At 39.1% G+C, this 26,898-nt stretch overlaps 2 protein-coding genes across 4 annotated transcripts in view; both read left to right on the forward strand.

The window, feature by feature from the left end:
- Nucleotides 1-11,467, forward strand: part of tbc1d19 (TBC1 domain family, member 19) — a 41,737-nt gene extending 30,270 nt beyond the window's left edge. For both annotated transcript variants that reach the window (XM_067437334.1, XM_067437333.1), the window contains 3 exons: nucleotides 3,088-3,203; nucleotides 3,484-3,554; nucleotides 8,879-11,467. In XM_067437334.1, the coding sequence (XP_067293435.1) occupies nucleotides 3,088-3,203; nucleotides 3,484-3,554; nucleotides 8,879-8,953 (262 nt within the window). In that variant the 3' untranslated portion in view covers nucleotides 8,954-11,467. The remainder of the gene's footprint in view (nucleotides 1-3,087; nucleotides 3,204-3,483; nucleotides 3,555-8,878) is intronic.
- Nucleotides 11,468-20,407: 8,940 nt separating this feature from the next.
- The window catches only part of stim2b (stromal interaction molecule 2b), a 70,452-nt gene continuing 63,961 nt past the window's right edge, over nucleotides 20,408-26,898 (forward strand). The window contains exons 1-2 of one of the 2 annotated variants that reach the window (XM_067437339.1): nucleotides 20,408-21,294; nucleotides 21,427-21,580. In XM_067437339.1, the coding sequence (XP_067293440.1) occupies nucleotides 21,439-21,580 (142 nt within the window). In that variant the 5' untranslated portion in view covers nucleotides 20,408-21,294; nucleotides 21,427-21,438. Of the gene's footprint in view, nucleotides 21,581-26,898 lie in introns of both variants that reach the window. The other variant, XM_067437338.1, reaches the window with a different exon arrangement.

Consider the following 26,898-nt stretch of genomic DNA (forward strand, 5'->3'; position numbering starts at 1 on the left):
AGGTCTTGCAACAGTGTGCGCGGGTGCTAGCCAGGCGGCTAGCATAGTCTGCTATCAGGGACGGGCCGCTTCAGGCCGTCCTATGATCGTTTCCCGGCCCTGCGGGGTTTCCGGTGGGATTTGCCATCGGATAAGCACCGTATGTCACCAATCTAATAGGGAACTGCCATTCGGCAATAGGCCTCTCCGGGCCGCCCTAAAAAAAGACCGGACTGTACGTAGGCATCAAACAGGCCTCCCTGGAGGCGAGCCCCGGGAACGCAACAGCTCCCAACAGTTTGCACGTTGGCTGACAGGAAGTAGGCCGCTCTAGGCCGCCTGAGGGTGAGCCCCCGAGCTGGGACGCTCGGTAGGCCAGTGTATTATGCTGTCAGGCCTCTTTTGGCCTTTTTGGGAGGGATTCCCGGACCAGGTCTCGGTGACAAGCTAGCTATTAGCATGGGTGGCTTCTGGCGCTATAGCCTCACGAGCCCCCTGAGGAACCAGTAAAGCCACCTGCCTGCAGGCCGCCTGAGGGTGAGCCCCGAGCTGGGACGCTCGTTAGGCCAGTGTATTATGCTGTCAGGCCTCTTTTGGCCTTTTTGGGAGAGGATTCCCGGACCAAGGTCTCGGTGACACGCTAGCCATTAGCGTGGGTGGCTTCTGGCGTTATAGCCTCATGAGCCCTCTGAGGAACCAGTAAAGCCACCTTCCTGCGGCTTTTAACAGCAAACAGCTAACACTAACGGTGCTGGGTGGAGGCGCCTCATGGCCTCCCTGGAGGGGAAACGGTTCCTTGAAACAGGAACGTATAACTGGCTTTGGGCTGACAGCTAGCGGCTGCCCGCCGGTGGGTCCCGGCCTGCGCCGGTATAACTCAAGGGCGGGCTTATGCCCTAGCACAACGAGACTCCGTTTCTGCTGCGCAGTCCCTTCAGGACAGGGACTGGCTAGCCTACAGCATGGGTTACCTACCAAGCTGGCTTAAGAGCTCCCCTCATTGAGGGTCGTCTGCGAGCTTAAGGCCGCTTGAGTCTGATCAGACGGGCAGGCCCCCCTCGGGGCCTCCCGGGTAGATCAGTCCATAGGCCTTTTTTAGGCCTCCTGAGCACCCCTGTAATAAATGTGCTCAGTAGATCCTAGGATCGAGCAGAAGAGACTCCCCTCGATGGCAAGGGTAAGAAGCACTAAGCTGAGTACTGCTCTCCAGGATTCCCGTCTCCGAGTTCCGGTCTGAGGAGGACACTGCCACTTTGCAGTCCCTCAGTCTGGATGCTCATGAATAGAGCGATGTCCGGAGGCTCTGTTTTGACAGACAGGGTTGGCCAAGCTGGGGTGTCCCACAGAAGTGATGCCAGGTGAGGCCTCCCTGGTGGCATTCGGTGAGGGGTTTTCCCGAATTAGTGACGGCTGGTGGCGCCCTCGGGTCCCCTAGCCACATTCCCTTAAGGGACTCCTTCCTTCGAACGTAGTAGGTCCCAGGCCCTCGAGCAAGCCGAGAGTAGGAAACCTCAGTAAAACTTGTTTAGGTTCTCTCTTAGGCATATAGCTTGGGCTATGACCGTAGGGAATGATGTCACTGGCAGCCTGTGTGGCTAGAGGGGGAGTGGTTCAGACTTTCCGCGAACACTCGTCCAGGCAGTTCTCACTGCCAGTAAGGGGCGTGCACTCCCCTCAGCATGGCGGCGTGGGTATATCGTTCCCCGTAGCGTCAGCTGACGCAGCGCGAGTTCCCTTTCGAAAGGGAACGTCCCCGGTTACGTATGTAACCTTAGTTCCCTGAGAACAGGGAACGAGACGCTGCGTCACATGGCCATGCTTCAAGGTGTGCCTGCCCACAGTCCCTTCAGACGAAGCGGATGTTGTCATGTTGGCACGGTGCCTTTTTATACTTCCTGGTCGCACGGTGATGACATCACCAGCTGCCGACGGTCAGTAGGATTGTGATTTGATAGCGATTTCAGACACCTGTCACGCTGAAGGCGTTCCCCGTAGCGTCAGCTGACGCAGCGTCTCGTTCCCTGTTCTCAGGGAACTAAGGTTACATACGTAACCGGGGACGTTTTCCATAGGGCCCAGAATTTCTGGCGGCACCCCTGGGTGTAGAAATACATTTTAAAAAAGTTTTATTGCTGTGCTGTTTTTTTTTATTTTTTGTAGCATGGGATTGTTTAGCAGAGTTTAGCTTTAACCTTGATCAAACATCTACCTGTGATTTTTCCTGAAGACATTGATTAGCCTGTTCAGGTTTGTTTAATTAGGGTTAGAGCTAAACTTTGCAGAAAAGTGCATCTTGTAGGCCAGATTTGAGGATCTAGACCATCAATTGAAGTACAGCATTCGTCAGTGAATACAGTGAATACTATTTATTCAGTCTTCGTGTATATATTTCCACACAGATATATATTATATATTTACAAACTTTTATGGAATGAATCAATTTGGCATCACATATATATATATATATATATATAAGAAATGTGTTTTTATTCTTGATTATTGGTTGTTTGTCATTAATTCAAATCACATTTCTGTACACATTTCTGTATGTATATAATTCTCAGGTTGTTTTTGTTGAGGATTTATTCAATCTAGTTTAATTTTGAAGTCCAGATAGAGTAAAAAGAGTCCAGATCCTTAAGAAATTACATTATCATTAGTTTGGAAGTAAAATAACATTTTATTAATCTCTTATATCTAGGGCTAGGAAACTGGTTTAAACCTCCAACCTTTTAAACTTTCGTGCAAAACGTTTTAAGACTGACGAGTTCTGCCTGCCGGATTATAAAATATAGATTAAAGCCTCATTTACGGACCACCAGAACTAAAACACTTTAGCAACTGCATAGCAATGGGCTAAAATCCACGCAAAACAAGCTCAAATCTTGTTACTGGAGTTTCCAGCTGAAATGAAGAACTTAGCAAGTCACTTCAGTGAAACGCTGATCTATTGTTATATTGCAGCTCCATCTAGTGGCTGAATTATGCACACACAATACTCACACCTTAACATTTGTTGAAAGAAAATAATAGAATTGTAATAGAAGTGTTTAGATCTACACTGAGTATGTTTTGGTTTCTCATTGTGCATTTGTGTATCTTTCTTAGATTGCGTATTGCCTTTAAGTGGATAGTTCGAGCCTTCTCAGGATACCTGTCCACTGACCAGCTCCTGTTGTTATGGGACCGTATCCTAGGATACGGTTCCTTAGAGATAGTGGCAGGTAGGTCGATATATATCCTAATGTTTGATCTTTTGCCAGCTATTATGAACATGAAACATGGAACATTTTTGTGTCAACTCACTTTTTCAGGGTTATGTCAGTGAATTAATAAATAGATAATCCCAGTGCTTAGGGGGTGTTAAAATGTTTTTAATTTACTTTTTTTTTTAAGGGAAAACCTCTACGTTAGTCCACTCTTAGATATAAAACGGTCAATCAGTCACATGGCCCCACACCCATTTTTCTGGAAGATGACTGTTTGTCTGTCCCTCTTTTTCAGTCCTGGCCGCTGCAGTCTTTGCCTTCCGAGCTGAAAATCTAATGGAAGTGACATCACTGGCATCAGCTGAGGTTGTTACACTTGCACTTGCAAGTGTGTGTATGTCAGTGTCAGTGTCTGTGTCAGTGTCTGTGTTTGTCTCTCTCTCTCTCTCTCTCTCTCTCTCTCTCTCTCTCTCTCTCTCTCTCTCTCTCTCTCTCTCTCTCTCTCTCTTCTCTCTCTCTCTCTGAGTGTGTGTGTGTGTGTGTTAAGGAATACAGAAATAGTGTCTTCACTTGCAGCCAACACTAGTAACCCAGTCCACCCAAGGCACATGTTTTAAAATTGCTGGGATAGCCACTTTTAAAAGTGGACCAAGTACCCCACACCCAGCTTTAAAATGTTTAGACTATGTAATGTCAACTCTGATGGGAACTTTAGCATGACAGTTAACTATCAACACTGTGTGTGTGTGTGTGTGTGTGTGTGTGTGTGTGTGTGTGTGTGTGTGTGTGTGTGTGTGTGTCTGTGTGTGTCTTGTGTTTTTTGTGCTTTAGAGTGGGTTGCACCAACAAGGATTAAATTAAACTCAGTTTAGAGCTAATCCAGGATTTGTTGATTTAGACTTTATTTTAAATCGAGAGGTTTTTTGCAACACTTCATTTTAAACTAATAAAATTAACCAATCTGAGATTAGAATTTAACCTGCGATTAAAAACTCCATTTATGATTAATTTTCACCGCCATGATGAATTCTCCATTGTCAGTAACAATACTTATATTCAATTTCCTTCTTTTTTGAACATCAGAAACTCTCTCTGACAAGCAGCTCTTGTCGATAAAGGAAGTTAACTTGTAAAATGTAGCTGTCTTTATAAAGCACTACGTAGAGAGACGTACTGATCAAGCAGGCAATGAAAACATTGTGGCAGCACGTGCAGATTTCATAAGCTTGGAAATATATTTATAGTAGGCTATCAATTAATGGAGTATATTGTGGCAGCGTAATTTATGACAAACAACTGTCATGATTGGTGTAGTGACTATCTCCACTCCTGACAGCGCCGCCCATTCCGTTTGATCAAGTGGAACGGGCATCAGAAACGCGAGGCGAGGCGCGGCCGCGCTCAACGCATCATCACAGCTGCCGACCGTTAAATGCTAAATATACTCTCTTCTTTTCTTTGTCCGACACCGAGGTGCACCGAGATGAGTGACGGATCTGCATCCCGGAGTCGATAGCCGATATCACACATTGACGGCTCAATTTTCTTATTGTTAATTTTTATTAGTTATTAACGCCTCTCTGAGACCTGACAACACACCCACTGTTTCTATCTCTGTTCAGTCATTGTGAGTTGTATTGTAGGTGCACTTCATTTTATTTAAACTTAATTTAGATTTAAATCTGAGTTTAAAGTTATGGAGCAACAGGATTAAAGTTAATCTATCTTAAATAGAAATTAAAACCAGGATCAACATGATGGTTTAGATGCAAACCTGCTTATTTTTAAACATGGTTTAAAGTTTGGTGCAACAGAATGATAAGATAAACCTTGATTTAATCTAGATTTAAGATTAATCCTTGTTGGTTCAACCCCCCCTAAAAGAGTTTAAAACTTTAAAGAGTTTAAAACTCATTAATTAAGGGAATGTTTTGGGCTCTGTAAAAGTCTCAAGTGACATTTTAACTTCAAAATCTCACTTGACAGTGGCATTATGTAATTTTCTATTTTTTTAAATAACTGCAAAAATCTGAGTTACAGTGAAGCACTTACAATGGAAGTGAATAGGGCCAATCTGTAAACTCGGTAAATTACAGTATAGCCATAAACAGAGACAAACAGAATGAGTGTTAACATTAAACAAGTGAGGAAAAAAACCACTTGCTAACATTTTCTCTTTAAAGTTACATTCAAACTTTGTTGCTTTGTTGTTGATGCAATAAATCCGGAAACCTTAGAAAAACTTAAAATTATGATCTAAACAACTTTAAAGTTTGGTCAGATTTACCGTTCTTTGAATTTCTCAGGGGTGAAATCCAGTCTTTTCAATAGTAAACCACCAAATGGGAATGCACTGTGTATTCTGACACCTTTCTATCAGAACCAGCATTACCTTCTTGAGCAATTTGAGCTACGGTAGCTCGCCTGTTTGATCAGACCAGTCTTCGCTCCCCACGTGCATCAATGATCCTTGGCCACCCATGACCCTGTCGCCGGTTCACAACTGTTTCTTCCTTGGACCTTTTATGATAGATACTGACCACTGCAGATCTGGAATCCCCACGAGAGCTGCAGTTTTGGAAATGCTCTGACCCAGTCATCTAGCCATCACAATTTGGCCCTTGTCACGCTTGTCCATTTTTCCAGCTTCTAACACGTCAACTTTGAGGACAAAATGTTCACTTGCTGCCTAATATATCCCACCCACTATCAGGTGCTGTGATGGAGAGATAATCAGTGTTATTCACTTCTCCTGTCATAGTGTTATGCCTGATCGGTGTATATTTTGATCTGCTTAAGATTTTAATATGCAAAAGCCCAACATTTTTTTGTTAAAAAATAGATTTCTACATGTCCAGCTTTTACTGAAGCATCCGTGGCCATTAAGAGTGCTGCGCTGTCGGATGCGGTCGCATGCAGCTGCTTGATTGACAGCTGTAGTAAAAGAGCATCTGACCAGCTTTCATTAATTCTATCTGTAACCTGCAGTGACGCACGGCCTCAAAGCACTGTGAAGATGCTGCTGGACAGTATCTGCTTGCTTATGTACCACCTGGCTTCTACTGGAGAAAGTATCATAACACGTTGTATTTTTAGAGCCCAAGCCTGGTCATGAAACATTAGAGGAGACGTGCTAACCTGATAGGGGACTCTAAATTTATTTGCTTCCAATTCCATAAGGACCGAAGCTTGAGAGCTTGAAGGCCCCTGCCACAAACGGCTCCTTTGAGATGGATGCACTCTTAGCACCTTCCAAGCTCTTGAGTCACATGCAGTGCAGGACAGGCAGTTATGCATTCGTGTAGTTCGACTAAGTGTTCTGTGTTTTTATTGCCAGACAATGTGCATGCTTCTCTCATGGATATTTACAGTAGTTATGCTTACAGGAACACTTTGTTTCAATCAGAATCAATTCATTCTACTTTTTTTTTTTTTTTTTTTTACAGAGCAGATTTAATATTTATTTTTTCTGGGTCCTAATTTAGGAAACAATGAGCACATGAAGCTTTGTGCCGTGCTGCTTATATGTATCAAGCAGTAAAAATGCCTTTTCCTGCGCCCCAAAGAGGCAAATGAGAGTCCAAAACAAGGACTGATGGGACGTTGTCCTGCTCCTCTTTACAGACTATTGGCCAGATTTACTAACAGCTTGCGTCAACGCAAACCCTCTTTTGGTGTTAACAAAATACTGTCAGGATTTACTAAAGACACGCAGTGAAAAATTAACTCTGAAAAGGCGTGGACGGGGTTATTTTAGCAGCTGAATTTATTGCATATTCATTGGTAGGAGTTTCCCTTTTAGACGCAAAATTTATGGAAGTATATCCTGCGTGATGATTTACTAAGGTTTGCATTAGTCAATTTACTTGTGTTTGTCCCATTATTTACAGCCCCAAAAGAGCATGTCTTAAACGAGACGTTAATTTGCACTGTTTTTTCAGTAGATTGCGTTAGTCATGTTGCAAATGATCTGGCTGCATCTGTGTTCTTTAATGTACGCATTGTCAGTAAATCACCCACAGAATTTTCCACTCCCATCGGTGCTTTTATGGGATTGCTTTCGCATGCTAAGGTGCCATTTTTAATAAATCTAGAAAGAGATATTAAGAATGACAAAACTTCATTCACCAAGAATGGCACATTCTGTGTGTCATACATCATTGCGCTATTTCTAGATCATTGCATGTGCAGTACTTTCCTAGCCTAGAAATCTAGACGCACCCTAGCGGCAGCAAATTTAATCTGCCCGCAAGTGTCGTCTAGGAACTCTCAATACCCTTCTGAGCGGTATTCCTCTCACTCTTGCCGGGCCAATCACATTGTGTATAGAGTCGGCGGGCGGTGCTATAATGAGGATGGCCGAGTTGCGTTTGCGTGCTTCTAGTAAACACAGAAACTGGCGAACGGCGGTCTTTCGAATCAGCTTTGACCGCGATTCTGAAAGACTTGGAGTTAAGCTTTTCTCTGAGAAAAGAACAAAGAACGGCACTGAAGTTATTCTTAAAAAGGGAAGATGTGTTCGGAGTTTAGCCGACCAGATACGGTGAATGTTTAATCTATCAGCGAGCTCTGTTTCACCTTCGTTGGTCTGGTTGGTGTAGCGCTATCCTATCACGTGCAGAGGGAGTTTGAAAGACAACCGTTTATCCCGCCCCTCGGATTGAGCCCTGTCAATGGTGAGTTTCCAGACCACACATCTTGATGTGGGTCTGGCTTGTCAGGCTAGTACTTTCCAGTTTTGGTTTTCAATCAATCCGATAAAGTGTTTACATGTCCTCTTAAACAGTTTAGAAAAGATACTACTGCTACTACTGCTGTCAAGTCTAACATAAACGTGTATATGTGTGTGACGTGTATATGTACACTATGTATAATGTGTGTGTGTGTGTGTGTGTGTGTGTGTGTGTGTGTGTGTGTGTGTGTGTGTACACTATACTACCAAAAGTTTTGTTTTGCCTGCCTTTACATGCACATGAAATTTAAGGACATCCCATTCTGCGCACTGTGCACCTCAGCATGTGCTGACCCTGCTCTATGATTTTACATGGCCTACCATATCGTGGCTGAGTTACTGTGGTTCCCAATTGCTCCTACTTTGTTATAATACCACTAACAGTTGACCGTGGAATATTTAGTAGTGAGGACATTTCATAAGCTTGGACTTATTGCACAGGTGGCAACCTATCACAGTACCACGCTTGAGCTCCTGAGAGTGACCCATTTGTTCACAACTTTTAGTAGAAGCAGTCTACATGCCTAGGTGCTTGATTTTATCCACCTGTAGCCATGGAAGGGATTTGAACACCTGAATTCAAGGATTTGGAGGGGTGTCCCAAAACTTTTGGCAATATAGTGCATGTATGTATAGTATAAACACACATAATGTAATAACAAACTTAATTGATTTGAAATAAAATTAATCATTTGACAGAATTAGTTTAAACCACCTCTTATAATCCAAATTTAATTTTAATCTAATCTGGCAAGTTAATTCTGACTGACATGGTTGCATTGTTTGTTTTTATTCAGACTGTGCTACTAGTCTGATTACAATCTGATTATTACGGTCCATGTAAAACGCAGCTAATGACATCCCCAAAACTAGCATAAATCTACAGCAGTGCTTATAAAGAACATAGAAAGAGTCTTGTTTTTTTTTCTTTTCATTTTTGATTCTTTTCGTCTTGTAGGCTGTTCTTGCTGACCTCTCAACCCTGAAGGTGATGCCCTTGCTGCAGATCTTCCTCTTCGCCACTTCTGTCTGAGGAGTCGTTTGTGCGTGCTGGTGCCTGGATGTTCATCCATTCTTCATGTTGAATCTAAATGGATATTTCACCCACAGATGAAAATTCTGTCCTCATTTACTCACCATCACGTCACTTCCTGCCTTCTGCGGAACACAGAAGATATTTTGAAGATTGTTGGTAACCAAACACTTAGTTACCATCGATTTTCATTGTACGGACAAATACTCTGAGGAAATGAGGGTGATGCCAAAACAACATTTTTCATTTTTGGGTGAAGTGTTCCGTGAAGTAGCAATATTTAAATCTACTTTTGATTTCTCCTGACATTACCAATACCTCTAAGAAACCGTCTAGCCATCTTGCTTCATTCTGGTATGTAACTGCCTCTCACAATCTATTGGATTACAAAAGGATACATTAAAGATCTGACCTACTTTTATCCCTTTTCCACAAAAAGGCATTGGATTACAGGTGTATAATGAATCACCAAGGCCCCATTTTAGGTTGCATTGCTTTCCATGCATAGTCTGAACCATAATAGTGACACGAGGGAAAAACTAGACTAGATATAGATCTGAACCATATGCAGTGTCATGTGGTATTTATTATCTTAAACATTCCGTTTTAAATATATCCTTATTTATGAATGTTATGAATGTGTTGATGCCATATTATCACTGCAAGCCTAAGAGAATACTGTATGTAACTCCCACCGTTGTCACTGTTAATTAAATCACTTTTGTTAAAGGGGGGGGTGAAATGCTGTTTCATGCATACTGAGCTTTTCACACTGTTAAAGACTTGGATTCCATCCTAAACATAGACAAAGTTTCAAAAACTAATGTTGGACGTTTGATGGAGTATTTCTGTGTCAAAAATACTCCTTCCGGTTTCTCACAAGTTTCGGAGAGTTTTTTTCGAGTATGGCTCGGCTTGACGTGAACAGAGCGTAAGGTCCTTGTATGGGCCGTACGGGCTCTTCTCCTGGAAGGGTGCGCGCGCGCGTGACTAGAGCGAGAGAGGAAATAATAAACACCCATAAACACTCTCTCAGGTGCAGATCCAGTCGTCATTATAGTCCGTGCCACGCTCCACTTTATACCTATGAGTGACATCAAGCGACTTCAACGCTTCAGCACAGCATTCTGGGAAGGCAGCGCTGCATTTGAACCGATTTGAACGCAGAAATGACGGGAAGCTTCACAACATCGCTTCAGTCGCATCTCAAAGTGGATCTCCACCGTTCACTGCTGTCAGGACTTCACCAAATCATACCAAAGAAGTGTGTTTTTGACAGAGCGGTTCCAGCGATAAAGGTTCGGTCCTGCTTTGGAAGCAGCCGGTGAGTAAAACTGCTTCAAATGTCTCTGCTGTTGGCTATCGTCGCGTGAGTAAACATCAGTAAACGACACGATCGCGTGCTTCGTCATTCAAATGCGCTAACGGTTACTCCATTGTTCTTGACTCCATTCTATGTATAACGTTACACTAGTCTGACGTGCAAAACCGTTTTGCTTGCTACTGCTAAGGCTTAGTCGCATTCAATAGTCCATAAACCGAATCATGTCCTCATAAACTGCGAGTAAACACACGAATGTTGACAGGCCACTAAATACAGTACATACCACAGAGACGGACGTCCTGCTGTTGCTGTTTCTCCTGTTCAGTTTATTTCAGCCTCCGAATGATTCTGGATCATATATCTATTAGCTGAGATCGATAGCCATGGGTTTCTCCACGCTTGAGGACGTCACCGCTTTGCGCGCTCGTCATTCTTTAGCTCCGCCCACTCGATACGCCTCCAGACGCTCATTTTTTTCCGGAAAGACTCAGTACAGCCTATATTTCTTTTAGAAATATAATAAAACTAAAGACTTTTCGGAGATATGAAGGATGCAATACTATTCTATAGGTACTCAAGATTGACATGAGATTGACTGAAACTGAGTGTTTCATCCCCCTTTAATCTATGCCATGCTTACTGCCACATAGCTAAATATCATGAATGAAAATTCAGTGTGGTCTTCCATGATTATAAGGTTCATTTTGTAAGATATTTTAGATGGTACTATTTAAAAAATGTTTTGTAGTTGTAGTGTATGTTTTAAAGATTAAGCCTTGTGAGGATCTTTGGCATAGTGGAAGTCTTAAAATTATAATAGATGCTATCTACTACAGTTAAGTTACTCTGGCATAGTGCCACTGAATGTGGATGAGAACATTGATCAAACTATGAAGATAAGTGTCATTTCCATGATGAACGCAGCACTGACTGTGATGTGTGTTTTGCCTTTCATATTTACATAATGGTTGTTTTGTGTGAATATTAATAAACCCAGAACTCACTGCACTCCCTGACATGACCAAAAATGTTATTGGAGGTCATTTTGTAGACACAGACCAAATGAATTGTGTTCTTTTTTCTTTATCATCTGATTGTATTGAAAATGAGGGACACTTCCTCTGCATGTGCAATAATGTTACATAAATGTAGCTTCTTTTTTATTTTATAAATAAATTGCAACATTTTTATGTGTGTTATATTTTGATTGCTAAAATAAATGCATATTGGTTCTCCACAATGTAACATCACTTCTTGACAGTATATATAATTTGTTTTGAAGTATTTTATGGATGCAAGTTAGGAATTGCCTAAAATAAATTCAAATTTTTTAATCATTCAAAAAAAGCTGTAAATTCTACACATAATCATTTAATGTTGTTATTGTTTTTGTTTTTTTGTTTTTTACATTTACATACATTTTATATGCATGACGAGACTTTTTTTAACTTTAGTAAATATTTCTTTCAGTAATTGCAACATAATTTTGAGTTCTAAATGGATTTTGAAATTGTACAATAATTTACTTTACATGTGCAAAATATACTTTATGTGAAGTGCACTTTAAATGTTAAGTAAAATTTGTATCTAAATTAATTTGTTTTAATATTTGAGATGCATTTAAAAGCCTGTACTCAAGACAAGAAAATACACGGTACCTAAAAATAATTTAAATCATTTTTTTTGTGTGTTTTAATATACACTTTTATACAGTTCTTTAATAGTACTAACAAACACAACACATTACAGAGATAAAATGAGAAGACATGTCTTTGACGAGCACACTTCAAGAAGGAAAACAAATTTCTGAAAATATACTAAAGAAGAAATACAAAATCTTATTATTTATTTCCATATGTTTTATTTTCATCAAAAGGCTGAAGTTGTAATCAGTGGCAAGCCACAAAAAAGGTACAAAACCGAAAAGGTTCTAAAATGTACCTTTAAAGGGTTAGTTCACCCAAAAATGAAATTGATGTCATTATTACTCACCCTAATGTCGTTCCTCACCCGTAAGACCTCTGTTCATCTTTGGAACACAGTTTAAGATATTTTATATTTAGTGCGAGAACTGATTAATAACCGTTCGAATCTTTGTTTGCAGATTAAAAACAAACACAGAAGAGAAGACAATGCTGAAAAAAGTCATAGTTTTTGTTATTTTTGGACCAAAATGTATTTTCGATGCTTCAAGAGATTCTAATTAACCAACTGATGTCACATATGGACTACTTTGATTATGTTTTAATTACCTTTCTGGACATGGACAGTATAGTGTGCATACACTTTCATTGGAGGAACAGAAAAGCTCTCTGACTAAATATAAAATATCTTAAACTGTGTTATGAAGATGAATGGATGTCTTACGGGTGTGGAACGACATTAGGGTGAGTCATTAATGACATTGCAATATAGTTCGTAGATGTGAAGGAAGGAGGCGGGAACCGGCGAACATTCAACAACTTTTATTAAATAAACAAAACTAAAGTAAACCGTGGGCAGCCCCTCACGGATGACTGCCCGCACACACATAACAAACCATAAACAAAACTCAACGTAAAATCCAGGCCTGGTCCTCTCTCGTCCTTGACTGGTCGCTCGTCATTAAATACCTCCGAGCTCCCTCACGAGAGGACTCTCAATCGCTCCTCCCATGCCCCTCGCTTGTTCACCTCGCCACAGACATCATTAATATTTTTGGGTGAACTAACCCTTTAAGGCACAAATTTGCACTCTTAAAGTACTGATATGTACCTTTTAAGGTAATATGTACCATAAGGGTGAGTAAGGTAAAAAGAAGATGTACCTTTCAATTTTGTACCTTAGGGTACCGCCCAAGTGACAGACAGCACTGTACCTTTTTTTTCCTGATTTTTCGTGTAAACTCTACTTCTTACACACAGAGACGTACAGCAGCACACAAACATTTAAATATGAAAAATTAAAGGATTCCTCTCTGGAGAAGCGTTCAGTCTTTCTGCTCACAATTTCGCCATGTAAATACCGAATCCGCCATGCCGCGAGGGCATTTGGCTTTTAAAGGGAATGGGAGGACACTCTGATTGGTTTATTGCACATTACACCCAAAACACAGCCATTACTCATTAATTAAGAGAAAAGAGAACCCTTTTAGACCATGCACCGGGCACACCAACCATTTTTCCTTTCGTTAAACTAGCAAAAGTGGATTCAGACACTTTTGTGCTCCTACGCCATGTGCTTCAGACCATTTACGTTTATGCATTTGGCAGACACTTTTATCCAAAGCGACTTACATTGCATTCAACAAGGTACACATTTTAACATTATTGTCAGTTTAGACCACCTCTTTTAACTGATTGTTAAAATAGGGCCCATAGGCTGTCATTATGCAAATTTGTTACAAACTTACGTAGAATTGGGACTGGAATTGTTGACGACTCGATTTGGCAGTTTAGAAATCAATCCTTTTTTTTTTTAGTCACCTTTATTTGTCGTGCACTTTGATCTTTAAAACTTTGCAGACATTTTACATTCACAAACAGCTATACGCACTGCTTGAAAGGTCATATTTGAAAAGCATAATTTAGTACAAGATGACATCAGCAATTCAATGGTAAAATCGTTCAAACACATGCATTAGAAGACATACATGGCCCTTATTTTGTAAAAGCTGTACAGTGCATTGAGCTCCATGAATGTCAGCATCATTCATGACTCTACAAGTTGACCCCGGCTAAGCGAACTCCAGTGGCTCTCTGACATCTGTTCCATCTATCCAACTGCCCCTCTCATTCCCTCTGTGTCTTGTATCAAATTATGCCACTCGTCCGTTTTCTGCCCTGCTTTTCGCTCCCCATTGCCTCACTCTGGTCTCTTGGTAAATCTGCCACCTGTTTACACAGCTTCCCACGCCCCTTCCCATTATTACAGTGCACCCCTAGCGGTCCCTCTGTGAGTGCACCATAGCATTGCTTCTCGCTTAAACATTTCTTGCAGACAGGCACTATCACATTTCCACTGCCTCTCTGGACACCTTTATATATTTAGACCCATGTAATAACTGCCCTCCATATCCTGCTAATACAGTTGAAACCTTTATGCAGGAAGTTAAGGGAGCTTGTGTTGAGAGAATTAATTATCTATGTGTTTATTTGCACTCCAACATGTCATCAATATGAAGACAAATTCATTCTTTAAGTCTTTAATGAAGACTTAATACATTAGTACCAGTGGTGCGTGGTGGAGGCAAAGCCCCCCCCCCCCCCTTTTTTTTTTTTTTTTATAAATCAAATGTCCCTTTTACACTTAATTTTCCTGGTTATATAAACATTACATAAAAAAAGAAATACTCAATATAAATGTCCAAGTATAAAACCAAGAATAAATGTCATTGAGTAATTGTTTTCACACATATGTATTACTAAATAAATAAAGGCAGTAACAATAGACTGTATATTATTTGTGAACTAATGTTTAGCTTTTGTTTTTAATAGTCAGATTATTTTTCAGCAGACATCAAGCTCACGGGTCAGAGACACAGACAAGAAGATGCACCTTTTTTATCTCCATGCTGATTGCACACTAAAACCCCCACAGTCATCATTTTCAGGCCATTTCAAGTTTGATTTTGATGTGTAATAAAGAAGTGATATCCAAATGGCTGAGTTGTTTACTCACTTTTTAATTAATCTTACCATTAACACAATCATCGTCTTCATTCAGGCCGAATAGAAATCACGAGGTGGGATTTATATACCAATCATATCCAACTCATTTGGAGGGGTCAGTTAAAAGTCAATGGGCTAAGGGGAGCCAAGTTTTCGGCTGTAACTCTACCTGCAGGTGTCGCTTTTAGGCAGTACTAATGTATACAAACGTTTAACTTTTAAACGTTTTAATCTCACATTTTGTGATACTTGCATTGTTTTATTTTTTTTTGTAATATCCCTTGCCTCCTTGTAGGAAATGCCTCTGTTTAGTGCAATGATAAATTATATGAAAGTATTTTACTTTGTTTTGCATACATAATGTGATATTTTGGGTAAGGCGCCACGGGAGAAACATCGCCTTTGATTTTATTTTCCTCTAAACCATGGCACAAGAACTTGCAGCAGCACTTTTTCAAAACATCAGCTTTTCAAGATGCACGTGGAAATGTATCTGATCCTTGACAAAATCATGGAGAGCTGTGTAAAGTTGATTCTGCACTAATTTGATCTAACATTTCATGTTTTGTGTATGTTGTAGATTTAACCCTTAAATGCATGACTGTTTCGCCAAACATTCTTACATATTAGTGTCGTGGGTAAATAAAATAAAACATATTTTGTTACCTTTTGGAGCTTGGAAGGGATCAGTTTGAGCAGGTGTTTTATACCATCATCATATTTCCTTGTCAGAGCTCGTTTTAGCCTGATGTGGTCATACTCAATTGTCTGAAACTGCTCCATTGAGCTGTGATTATGGGGCGTGTTCCAACTGAACCAGGAAAGACATCAATTGGATAGACCTACAACCAATCAGAGCAACAGGTTGGGTTGTTTTCTGTCCGCGGGTTGAAGCAACTATTATGTGATATATAGACCCATGAGTGCGAATTTTAGCAGGCAACCTTGCCAAATAACACAAACGCCATTTCCCCCCCGGAGAACCCCCCGAGAAGCTATTGTTTAGAGCTAGTAGTTGGCGGGTTTTGTTGTAAAAACTGGGCAACCCTGTCTGCACTGGAATAGTCTGCACTCTGGAATAAACGATCTTTACCGGTGTTGTAAATTTTTTTAATAATTTAATGATACACAGAGTACTTACCCAACATGATCATCGTTTCTGAGAGAAATTGTGATGGTGAATGCAGATACAAGCAAGCTCTCCGTTTAGGATTTTTTGAACAAATATAATCCAAGCCCCCTGTTGATCATCTGTCCGTCATCGTCTAAAGCCCACCCTGATGATTTCATTAGTCCGAACAGTTTCTGTTTGGGGATAATTACTCCTCTATGGAGCAAGGCCAGACCGAACTGCCCGACCTAAAAATGTTGTGGGCGGGGCTAAGTTTGGCTGGCATCCAGGCCAAGCTTGTTTACCAGTACATTCAGTATCTGACTCATATTCGCAATCTTACGCATATTCTCCAACTCATTTTCGTCTTCAAAATCAATATTTTGATCACTGACAGCTTCTTGACCACATCCATCATCAAGAGTTTGACACTAATATTTGATACAAGCAAACTTGCTTCCTTCTGCTCTGACAATGTTCCCCAGCGATGAAGACTGTTTTTTTCCAGCAGGAAAATTCCTCATGCCACACAGCCAGGTCAGTCAAGGTGTGGATGGAGGACCACCAGATCAAGACCCTGTCATGGCCAGCCCAATGTCCAGACATGAACACACATACATATACACACACACACAAACATGTTTCTGTATTTTTAAAAATACTATGGCAGTCAATGGTTGTTCTATCTGCTTGGTTACAATTTTTTTTTTCCCAAATATCTTTGTTTGTGTTCAGCAGAACAAAGAAACTCATACAGGTTTGGAGCAACATGAGGGTAAGTAAATTATGTTAAATTTTCATTTTTGGGTGAACTATCCCTTTAATGACAGTATATTTATTGATCAAAAATTAATTTAAAAAAATGTATTAACTTAGACATCATTAAAAACATCATTTTAGTTTTACCTCGTACATTTATAAGATTTTTAAACAACATGAACAACTTTTATTTTTTATTTTAACACAAAATATGTTGCTACATCAATGTTCAAAAATATATTTGTCCTTGCTTTTTTTCTCTCTAAGAGTCTGCCCTGTTGTATAACCTACAGCTACACTTATTCAAGTTTTATTTTGCTAAGTCTTGGCCCAGCTGTATCCCTGGTTTAGAACTTTATACTGTCAACTGCCTGTGTTTGCTGCATGCCTTCACATTAAATGAGTTTGTTTGTCTATTGTCCTGTTCCTTTCTTTGTTATTTTCTGTCTTTTACAACATGCAATCATATGATAGAGATTTTTGGATTTATTCCTACCAATTTTTGTGCAGTGTTGGGGGTTCATGCTGTTTACAAATGATTCGCTTTAGATTGATGGATCGCAGACATGCTGGTCCATACCATCATTATGGACTACGCTGTGGACACTTGTTGTGGATGTTGTGTCTATAAAATGTAGTTGCACTAATGTTCAAATGTAAATATGTCTCCAATTAAAAATGTTCTAGTGACTGATCACATCTAAAAAAAGTTTAGTTGGCCAAATTGTATTTCTGTGAATTGATGCAATTTAATTAAAGCTGCTGTCCGTAACTTTTTTTGTGTTCAAGATTTACACAAATTTTATAATGAGAATGTACAACATGAATCCATTTTCCAAACCGTGTTTTTGTCTTACACTAAATCATTTTGGTACTTATAATAAATATTTATATTGGGACTATTTCAGGCCAGACTGGTAGGTACCGCTGCGGAGGAGCACAGTCCCTGCGTGATCCGTCATAGACATAAACAGAGAGAAGTAGATCCGGCTGCTGTTCTTCCGCAAGACGCATGCAGTTCTGTTTATTAACCACTAGAGTGCAAAAAGTTGAGGACTGCTAGCCTGAAAAGCCAGACCCACATCAAGATGTTTGGTCTGGAAACTCACCATAGACAGCTCAATCCGAGGGGCGGGATAAACGGTTGTCTTTCAAACTCCCTCTGCACGCGATAGGATAGCGCTACACCAACCAGAGTAACGAAGGTGAAACTGATAGATTAAACATTCACCGTATCCGGTCGGCTAAACTCCGAACACATCTTTTTAAGAATGACTTCAGTGCCGTTCTTTGTTCTTTTCTCAGAGAAAAGCTTAACTCCATGTCTTCCAGAGTCGCGGTCAAAGCTGATTCGAAAGACCGCCGCCGTTCGCCAGTTTCTGTGTTAACTAGAAGCACGCAAATGCAACTCGGCCGTCGTCATTATGGCCCCGCCTGCCGACTCTATACATGATGTGATTGGGCCGTCCAGATTTTGAGGAACACAGCTCAGAAAGGTATTGAGAGTGCCTAGACGACACTTGCGGGCAAATTAAATTTGCTGCCGCTAGGGTGCGTCTAGATTTCTAGGCTAGAGGACTGCAGCTTTAACAAAAAATCAATTTGGCCAACTGAAAAATTTAGATGATCAGTCACTAGAAAATTGTCAATTGGAGACCTGATTTTTTTTATTTAATTTTTTTAAATAGTTTATAGTGTCAATAAGATATTTAAATTAATACTTTTATTTAGCAAGGAGGCATTACATGTAATAACACTGGCAGTAAAATAAGATTTCTATTTAAAATAAATACTGTTCCCTGAATAAACTATATATATATTTTGTGGATTAACTAACTGCATAGTAAGTGTGCACAACCCTAAACTAATACTTAGTTGAATCATCCTTTTTTGTTATTATACAACTCTTCTTTGCCACAAAAAACCGAGTGGCAATCATCCAAGTATTGTGATGAAATAAAAGCAGATGGTCTCAACAAAATCCTAGATCCCAGGAGACACATTTGAAATGCATGATAATACCAGGTGTAAATGGCAGGGGTGTATATCCAACAGACGGGCCTGACAGGCATAGGTCTACCCACTGCTGAACCCCCCCCCCCCCCCCCCCCAAACACAGTTATTGCACTGTAAAAAATTGTGTTGGTTTTTGTTGGTTTAACTTAAAAAAGTAAGTAACCTGGTTGCCTTAAAATTGTGAGTTCATTGAAATTAAAAAATTGAGTTGATACAATGAAGGAAATTTGTTTAATAAATAGAAATTCCAAATATTATTGTATCTGAACCACATAAAAAAATTGATAAATCATGAAAATAGCGCTATTTGGCATGTTTCACTGCGTCATCAGAAATAAAACACACACAATTACCCAATAGGCTTACAAAATATTTTAATAATATTTTGATAAAGGTTGTCGAATCTCAAAAAAATGTTGTATTAACTCAAAATTTTAATTTCAATGAACTCAAAATTTTAAGGCAACCAGGTAACTTTTTTCCTAAATAATTTTTTACAGTGTGTACAAATATTACATTTATTAAAGTATTAAATAAAATAAATAAAATGTGTTTTTGTATAATGGTTAATGAGTTTGATTTACATCTGTGTTAGGCAATTAGGTGTTATCCAGGCTGTTCATGTGTTCAGCAGCCATTCAGTTATAGTTTACAGTTATGTGTTAAAAAAATGTCAGAAAAAACAGCAACAATGTTTAAGCTAATTTCTAAAAAAATTAATCTATCTGCCCATCCAGCAGCCCACAGTAAATGGCAACCCTTTTTAATACCAAGGCAAGGCCATTTGTCTCATGGCTCATTCTGTTACAGGTAAGCCATTTTATTTTAAATATCTGCTAATTTTTGTGTTATTCATATGATGAACCTTTTATGAGGGACCTCCCTAAAATCCATATTTTTTTTATAATAGTCGGCTAACTGTGACATTATAAATACAATGTTTCCTAACTCAAATTGGCTATAGCCTACTTAATGTTGCATGTATAAACCTGACAATTAAAAATGATTTATTTTTTTTTTACTTTCACAATATATGTAGGCTAAGCAGTTAATGAGTTCACTCCATAACGACCACTGGTTTCAGACACCACTACATGGCTATCCCTTGGTATAGGGGGCAATTTCGAATTCAGCCCTGGTACCCAAAATCTTTGCTTATAACATGTACTTTTAAACCTATGTAAAGTGTAAAAATCTAGCCTATTATTAGCAATTGCATGTTTTCCATGTGACGTTAACATGGCCGCGTCGACTACCTGCAATGTAGAAAACTGATTTGTCTGAGGTGAGATTTAAACCATAAAGCCAACCTATTTTTAATACTGTATCTTATGCACATAATTTTAAGTAGAATGTGACAGGAAAACCTTTTTGTAATTGGAATCATATTCCAGATGAACATTATCCCACAAAAAAAAAAGAAAACACCAATTATCTGCCTGTCTGCCTTGCTGGCTGCTTTCAACCGCGGTCTGTCTTCAAAGCTCGGCTCGCTCTCGCTGTCAGCCAATCGGATTCTGCCATGTTGGGACGGATGAACCAATAGCAGCCCATAGCGAGGAGAAAAACTTGTCTTGGATGATTCTCTGGGTGTAAATTGTTGCGTGTCGCGATGGGAGAAATAAAAGTGGGAAGTGATGAACAATAGAACGGGCTGTTTCCGGGAGGCGCCAGAATTCCCAAAACAACTTTCGTGCTATTTGCATACCGATAGTCAGCCAAGTACACAGCTCATTGTTGCCGCACACAACACGCTTAGTTCATACTAGCTGCAGGCCTTGTGTCATAATATGAGAGTTTTAGGCGACATCACCGAAGAGGGAGACTCACACTGCCGGCGTCCTGTTGTCAAATGATTTGCATACGGACTTCCGCCCCCTGAATTTAGTTTCTGCATCAACTAGCAAAGGCAGTGGGCAGACCTGAGCCCTCATTTCAGGCGCAGTCATGCGGACTTGACATTTAAACTCGGCTAATATTTAGACATGAAAGGCACACGCGTGTATTTCGGATGGTCCCGATGGATTTGGATTAAACGACACACTGGGATCTGACAGTTGCATTCTGAGAAGCGTTTACTATGCTGGATATCTGCCGGCTCTTGTGGATGTACCGAGACTGTTTGCGGTTACTTCCCGTGTAGATAGGGATATTGCATTGGACTCAGTTAGGTATTTTGTAGCAGGAATGCCTCTCCTAGGGGATATGATTTAAACCGGGGGATCCCTCGTCAGATTGGATCCTAAAGTAGGATACAGCCAGATCTCCAACCTAACCCCGGTGTCTGATGTCTGAATGCTCTGATGTCTATTTCAATGTGTCATATTAGAAGAGTTGACCATCTCTTTTGGATGGAGTTTAACCTCGCGATCTTCTTCTGACGTCTTGGACAGCGTGGATGCATTTTTAGATCGTTTCTTTTTAGGTTGGATTACTTATTTTTGGCTACATTTTTTTACAGGTTGGATCTCGTTTATTTCGGGTATTTAAACTCGTTGCTTTCTGTGTAACTACTGTTAAAATTACACGTTTCATTCTTGTGATTCGTTTTGACGATCCACTGGGTGAAAATACTGTGTGGTCTCTTGTTTATTCATTTATTGTTCGTTGAAAGCTTTTGCACACCATGACTTTCTTGTCCGGGGCAGCGGTTCTGTTGCTGCGTGGACTCGTCATCTCTGCGGTATTGGGCTTAGAGAGTTCATACACGAGTCAACTGTCGAACCGAGTCACTCCGGATCCAGCAGCAGCAGCTGTTGCTCCTACAGGTAAGACCTCTGCGAAATATCAAGCCTCAAATCTGAACAACCGGCGTTTTATTCTGTATGCAAAGATATGCGTTAATGCTCTGTTTTGGTGAGTGTTGATCGGGGAATGTTGACATTGTCACGGCACTGTGGGTCCTGATGGTGGGCAGGTCTCTATCATCCTCTCATCGCTTCTGGATGATTCTAGAGAACCGTGTTCGTTTGCCTGTGTGTGTGAGTGCTTAATGAAAGTGATGAAGGTCAGGACAACATCCACATGGAATTCTAGGTGGTCCATCAATAAATGCATGGCATGAGAGTGCAGGAGGGAACCCCACACTCATCAGGCAGCAGCTCCATGAGGAGAACCACAAGATGGGGTTTTCCATGGCCACCGGCTCATATAAGGCCTTCTTAAAATTGACACTTATTTTACACAATATTCAGTAAGTAATTGAAAGGCATTTATATTTGGTTACACGCCTATGGCAAGCCAATTTAACATTTATTGCTTCAACTAGTATCTATGCTACTAGTATTTCTGTGTTATTTTTTGAGTAATTAATAAATAATCCAATAGCAGCTAGTATATTTTCAATAGTTAAACTAATTACTTATACTAATAACGATTAGTGATTCAGCCAGTCGCTAGTACTTTTGCTGCATGTCTCTATTGTCACTAACTATCCCAATAGTGACAGATACCCTATTTCATTGTTATGGCTAACAGATTGCACTTTTAGTTATAGTTGTTGATGTTGTTGTTGTTGTTATTAGTAACTATTCATTAGGTGCTATGGTTACTAGCAGGCATGTCGTTGACACAGGGGTCATGACCCCCGCAGTTTTGAAAAGACCGCAATCGACCCCAGCACTTTTGATAAGAGAAAATAACCTGCGCAGTTCACTAACTAAAACTTTAGACAACGACGTTCATTGTAAGTAATTCAAGCCATACAAATTTATCAAAGTTGAATTGTGGAAGGTTGAAAGTTGAGACATCTCACATAAAAGGCTGGTCAACAGGGGACAGATTTGTCATTATGCAGGCATTTTTCTCATCCCTAAGTTTTGATCATGCATACTTCTATATATTTACTTCTATATACTATATACTTATTTCACTTAGTTTATATTGTAGTACACTTTAAAAAAATGGCCATCAAATTTACGGTAAAAAACCGGCAGCTCTGGTTGCCAGAACTTCACTGTAAAAAATATGGCAGTAACGTTTTAGGTTTTACGGGACAGCAGCATATAATTTAAAGGTTTATAATGTGGTAATTACAGTTAAAAACTGTTTATTTGACAGTTAAGAAACCCTATAATTTGAACGTTTATATTGAAATAATTATGTGTACACAGTGCACTATAAAACAATAACGGTAAAAACATTTTTATTGAACTGAAATATTAAATTACCAACTTATTGAAATGCTAATATCTGTTATGTACCTTTTATATAGTTTGACAATCACCAATTATAGTGGTGATGAGAATCACATGATAAATCAAAGCTCATCACACGTTGCTTTTGGAGGGACAATATTAATATATAGAAGGTGTTCACAAACACCAAACACCATCATGGTAACACACATGACGTTTTAAAAATGCGATAAACTAAGTTAACAACATTACATGTAACATAAAACCTCAATGTACATAAGTGATTAGAAAAAACTAAGAAGAAACAGTTAATTCAGTGAAAATGCATCAAATGCGAAGTGTCACGTTGGGAATTCTGGGAATGTCAATTTACGTTTTTGACTGTAAATTACAAAACGACCTGTTCTTTTCACTTCGAAAAACTGTACATTTAACGGTATTTTACTGTAAACTAAAATAAAATGTATAAACCTTTAAATTATACAGTTTTGACCTGTAAAATAAATGGTTTTTAACCATAATTATTACATTATAAACCTTTAACCTCTTAACCCTCGCCCTGCGCTGAGAAATAAATAAAAAAATGACATACCCCAAATAAAAATGTTTGCAGCTCTTAAACCCTATGGTCTATATCCATAAATGTGGTCTTATTTTAAACTAGACACTTCAAATTATGTTACCCAAAAGTCATAATAACTCAAAGTAGTATAGGGACAGATTAAAACAAGGGGAAATATGCATGTAAGTGACTCACGTTTTTTTATTATTTTATTATTCCCTTATGGAAAAAATATGAGATTTTAATTTTAATTCCCTGAAAATAACCTAAATATAAAACTGAATGTCTGATCATGCTTTGATTAAAATTTGAGGACGATTCTCTCAAAAATGTAGCTTCTGTAAGCTTTTATGCCAAAAAAGACTGGGCGTCCTTTCAATGAAGTCCAATTATATTAGAACATTTGTGTAATAGTAAAGAGTAGTTTTTATTCAAATAAATCTGCAATAAACTGCTAATTATAATGCATTTGCAGTCCCTGATAACTAAAACAACTATTTACAGAATTTACAAGTGTTAAAAAACTCATTTAGTTGATAAAAACAGTCTCTAATTTAGTCTGCGCGTTGTGTATGGTAAGTGTGTGCGGCAGGCAGGCACTTACACTGGCAGGCGCTGGATACGATGAATGAATACTGTGGAGACGACGCTTAGTAAGCATGAGGTATTCACCAATGCTTCTTAGGACATCTCTTACAGAAACTACGCAAAATATTGTCTTTTGATTCGTTACTACATCCATCAATCAAATCTATGCTGGCTATGCATTGGCTAGGCATTGACTGGCTTATCCAACTAAGGACCGGCGAGTTTGACTGACAGATGTATCACCCAGTGACGAGCTCCCTTTCTATTTATGTGTCCTAGTCAGCTTGTGATTGAAGGAGAGAGACCTGGGAGGGTTTAATATGACCGGAACAGTCCACAGTACAGGGGAGATTGTCAAAATAATGATTATAATCGCTATTTCATTGAAAATGGACATGATTGATTACTCTTAACGCAAAGCGCTTATGCAAACAACGGAGGATTTTTAGTTTTTTCCCCTTATTTTTTCGTTGTTTTGGATTAAAACTGGGATGCATTTTGAAGAGTGGACTCTTATACAGACATGTATGCTGTTGTTTCGTGGATTCGTCCGATCTGATCTGAACGTCAGGAGATGAAAGATGAGTACCGCGTTCATTATGCTAATGTTTAAATAGCCACTGCTTTAGCATTTAATTTAACCCTTTCCTCTCTGGTGTATTTATTGCAAAAACGAGTTCAGAACATGAATCTTGAGTGTTTTAGCTTTCAAATGATGCATAGTTTGTGATAGTTGATTGAACAGTTTGTATAAAACAAAAGTAATTATAAGTAGAGACACGCCCACTTGCGTCAGACTCCCCGCCCACGATCCGGTGCGGATTAGGAGGTTAAATTATATGCTGCTGTCCCATAAAACCTAAAACGTTACTGCTGTATTTTTTACGGTAAAGTTCTGGCAACCACAGCTGCCAGTTTTTTTACCATAAATTTTATGGGGATCTTTTTTTACAGTGTACACTGTAAAAATAACTAATTAATTTTTTAATAATAAATAATTTTTACAGGAAAAACGCTGGCAGCTGTGGTTACCAGAGAATTATGAACTATGTGCACTATGAAATTCAAAATAAGGCGGACAAGTACAAGTCTGTGGTTAGAGGAGGCACAGTTTTTTTTAAAATTAAAAATAAATAGGAAACCAGTAAGTATTACATTAAAATGTAAAGCATAAGATTTATGTATGTAAACTGCATATACATTTTCAATGCATTTGGATTGTTTTTACATAGACAAATTAATAACCTGAAGATGATAATTGATATATGCCAGTTATATGTAAATGAAACAGTTTTATTAGAATTATATTATATATTATTTAGAATTATGTAAAAGTACACAGAAAAACGCCCATGTTAAATGAACACTTCCTAGTGTTCATGTGTGTGCTCACTACTGAGTTAAAGCACCATTGACGTTAATGAGATAATTAAGTGATGATTGAGTATTAATGATGAACACCTGGTGATAATGAGCAGAATTGCTGAAAGAAAGAGAAACACAAGAACTACAACTGACTTCAGCCACAGCTTTAGATGAAATCAACTGAAGATAAAAGAAGACATTAAATCTCTAAAGATCTCAGCAGAGGATTAAACAACTCCACAAACAGCATTACCAGCTTACTAACCAAACTTGACTTTGTTGTTGTAATTTCTGTTTTAATTAAAATACTATTTTTATATGTCATCATAATGGTGAGCAGTGTTTGCTTTAGTTGGGCTCTTGACCCGTGTCTCTTTAACATTAGTTTTCTGGCTGCTTAACCTGTTTGTAAAGCAGTTTGTTATAGCATGGAAAGCCAAGAAAAAACCATGGCCAGGTGATTTGGCTCTTTAATGACGATTATATAATCATCATGTAGTGGCTGAATAACTGAACTCATTCAGATTTTAATGCTCTGGTTATAGAGGTAATGTGTTAATTGTGTAGTATGTGTAATAAAAGCCATGTGGTTAACATTATAAACTCAAGCATAGTTGTGGCAATCAAACAATTTGCAGGACAAAAAAAAAAGTTTTAATCTACGCCATTATTTAGACAAACAGACATCAAGAATCAGTGTGTGCATCTCTACAATGGTGACAAGCCAAAATAAATAAATAAATAAATAAAAAAAACCTCACAATTCAGATGCTTAATTTATTCATGCCGCAACGCATGCTAGGACCCATGGGAGATTTTTGATTGGTGGTACCCAGCATGCACTGCAGCATGAAGCGTTTCATTGATTGTCACCATTGCTGAGATTCGTACACTGATTCTTGATGTCGGTTTGTGTCTAATAATTGCCGTAGATTAAAACCTTTTTTGCACTATTTGTTTTTTTTTAATTCAGCATATTAGTGCTACTCATGCTATAGAATCAACTGGTCACTATTAAGAATAAAACAAAATTAGTAACACATAAACATAGTCTTAGACTCTGAACAAGACCAGTGATCACTATATCATCATGAACAAAGAGACAAATCACCTGACCATGTTTTGCTTGGCTTTCCATGCCATAATAAAAGTGCTTTATAAACACAGCTAAAGCAGCCAGAAAACTAATGTTAAAGAGACAAGGGTCAAGAGCCCAACTAAAGAAAACACTTATCACCATCATGGTGACTTCAAATAAAACTATTATTTTCAATAAAACATCTACAGAAATAAAGTCAGTCTGGTTAATAATGGGGGAAGCTGGTAATGCTGTTTGTGGAGTTTTTTAATCCTCTGCTGAGATCTTCAGAGATTTAATGTCTTTAATCTTCAATTGATTTCATCTAAGGCTGTGGCTGAAGCCAGTTGTAGTTCT

The sequence above is a fragment of the Pseudorasbora parva genome, chromosome 1, assembly GCF_024679245.1.
Source record: "Pseudorasbora parva isolate DD20220531a chromosome 1, ASM2467924v1, whole genome shotgun sequence".
Taxonomy (NCBI): Eukaryota; Metazoa; Chordata; class Actinopteri; order Cypriniformes; family Gobionidae; genus Pseudorasbora; species Pseudorasbora parva.